Consider the following 2,953-nt stretch of genomic DNA (forward strand, 5'->3'; position numbering starts at 1 on the left):
ATTGAAAAGACTTACATTCATCTCTTGTTCTGGTGACAATGTTAACATTTTTGGATTTCCCATCACCTCTGATCACCATCACCAAGACATATAGAAAGGAAGAATCTATCTAGCTGAGATACAGAAAATGATACAATTTGACAAGGGTTCCAATCCTTTCCTACTTTATCCAAAACTGGAAAAAAAAATCTTTGCACTCTATCTACACTTTAAATAAAGTCAATAATAAAAATGAGATGAATTATATTTAAATGCAATTAAAAAAAATTAACATTTGAACTCTATTATAGCAATTAATTTATAATTCTGATGGAGCTTTTTGGATAAACATAGAAAGCGGCATGGAGGGGCTCAGTGAAGGTGGCAGTGAAGGTGTGGAGGTGTCTGACGGGTTTACACAGCTGGTAGAAGGACAGACGGCCAGAGTCATATTCCAAATAAATCCCAACATTCTTTAGAAACGATTTGGAGTCTATATTTATCAAAGAGTTGTTGTGCCTGAGTTGAAGATTTGAAGGTGTTTGACTCAGGCTCCAGGATTTCTCATTACAGCCAATAAATGATTCATTTCCCGCAAACTTCCGCTCCATGCTCTCAGAGGCCACCCCTATCAGCCATTGCTCTGCCTCACTTACATCCACTTCCCAGTAATGTGTCCCTGAAGTAAAACTTTGGATACTCAATACTTGGCAACATTTAAACCTTTTAGGACCTTCAGGCCTGTTGACACCAAGGTTAGTATGAACAGCCCTCTTCCGTTTCTTTGATAGTGTAATGTTATCATGAGCCGTATTTATGTCCAATAAAATGTCAGATTTCTCCAACTTTAAAAATTGTCTTTTTGCCACCAGATCGCTGAGGTTGTGAGTTAAGACGCAAAGTCCTCTTTGCAGCATGTGTATGATGGCTCCCTCAGATATACATCCAGCAGTTCTGACATCATTGGTTGTGTTCCCCATCTGAGGACGAATGTCCTCTCTGTTAGGTGCCTTTTTCAACACAGTTATTGGATCATCAATATCGCACAATTCTTTCATTTGGTTGATTGTCTTGGACAGCTCATCCTTCTGTTGCTCCAACTGCTGGATCAGATAAGTGGCTGAATGTGAGATCGCTATCTTTTGTCTGCAGCTTTCCATCAGGACTCTCTTCTCAACATCATCCAGCTGTTTCCTGATTTCACTAAACATCTCAGTGACTCTCTTGACAACAGCAAGTGATTTTCCATACTCTGCTGTGCTATGATTTTCCAGATTTCGAATTCTCCTCTGGATCTCCTGTCTCTCAAAGTCTAATGCATTTGTAGAATCTCTTAATCTCTCCTTTATCTTTTCAGAGGCCTCATTTAGAAGGTCCACCTGGTGTCCCTTGTGGTCTCCAGCCACCCAACAAGACACACAGATAGAGGTATTGTCCTCCGAGCAGTAATATTTTAGGAGCTCCTTGTGTGTGGAGCATTTTATGTCCCCAAATAACGCGGTGGGTTCGGTTAGCATGTGATGCGATGACTTGCTGTGGTTGCTCAAGTGCTTATCACAAAATGAGGCCTCACAGTGCAGACACGTTTTTGAAGCTGGTGTAGGAGAATGGCAGTATGTACACAAGACCTCTGTGTCCTCCTGGTGAGCAGATATGAAACACTCCGTGATGTTACACAGCTTCCGGTTCTTCTGTAGTGGAGGGCGCTCTGTATATTGGTCTTTGCACTCTGGACAGAAATACTTTCCAGATATTTCCTGGAAATCCAGCGCAGTCACTAGACAGTCCCAGCAGAAGTTGTGGCCACATTTCAGTAATATGGGCTCCTTATAAAGGTTCAGGCAGATGGAGCAGTTTAGCTCCTCTCTCAGGTCAGCAGATGCCATTGAAGAGATGAAAATGTTCTTGTGAGAAGGACATTAACTGGTGATGGAATCTCAGCTCATGGGTCTTATACCTTGGGATTGAAAGAGGTTCTTTGGAGGCCTTGTTATGCAAAGTGACATCAGCTGTCCTTGTAAATTAAGATCCACCCTCCTCTAGTAACCCTTTATATGCTGAGGACAGATTGTCTTGTACTTTGTTAGCCATTGATCAATGCAGGAATTCTTGAATTCATAGTGATACCCTTGATTGAAGAACTTGAGAAATTAAAAATTCAAGTTTTGGGACTTCTTAAATCCCATCCATAGGTTTTATACACTTCTGAAAATGGTTTTGTCCTTTTTTTACATACTTTTGTACATAAATGGAATTTATATATTTTTTTTACATAAATAGAGCGTTCTTTTGGTGGTATTTAATCACCACCAGGTTTTTTTTATTTTTTTTATTATGTAAATGAAAAAAGACCAAAAATTGTGAAATAAAACAATATTTTCTACTTTCTGTTATAAAACATATCCAATAAAATCAAATTTCTTCATAAATTTAAGCCAAAATTTATTCTTCTACAAGTCTTTGGTAAAAAAAATCCCAATAAGTGTGTATTGATTGGTTCGTGTGAAAGTTATAGAGTCTACAAACTACGGTATACAAATTTGAAAATTGATCAATCCCGATGTAGTGATTCATTTCTTAAGGCCCTTAAAATATCAGGACAGTACAAATGTCCCTCGAATAACCCCTTTTTGGAATGTAGACGGTCTGAGGTATTTAGTAAGAGGCATGGCGAGTTTTGTGAAATTTTTTGGAAAATGAAATTAATTTTTTTTTTACAATTTTACATACTGTCGACAGTGCAGTATAGGGTCATCATAGTGTGGCGGTGATAGGTGACAAAGACGTGACATTGTGAAAAGAAAAAAAATTTTAAATAATTTTTTATTCAATTTTACTTTTTTTTTAACTGACTGGTGACAGTATGTTAAAAAAAAAATCTTATAAACATTTTTGAAATAATTTTTCATGTAAGCTCTAACGAGCAGGGCCCTCTGATAACTATACTGTTTGCCCTCACACTGTAAAGCGCTGC

General features: G+C 38.0%; 1 protein-coding gene across 1 annotated transcript; it reads right to left on the bottom strand.

Annotated features, from left to right (window-relative positions):
• Positions 1-293: 293 nt before the first annotated feature.
• Positions 294-1,865, bottom strand: LOC149454387 (E3 ubiquitin/ISG15 ligase TRIM25-like). Its single transcript, XM_089687614.1, has one exon. The coding sequence runs from the start codon at positions 1,863-1,865 to the stop codon at positions 294-296; it is 1,572 nt and encodes a 523-aa protein (XP_089543740.1).
• Positions 1,866-2,953: the final 1,088 nt, after the last annotated feature.

The sequence above is a fragment of the Staurois parvus genome, unplaced genomic scaffold (genome assembly GCF_062004578.1).
Source record: "Staurois parvus isolate SC_StPar_1 unplaced genomic scaffold, SC_StPar_1.0 ptg000432l, whole genome shotgun sequence".
Lineage (NCBI taxonomy): Eukaryota > Metazoa > Chordata > Amphibia > Anura > Ranidae > Staurois > Staurois parvus.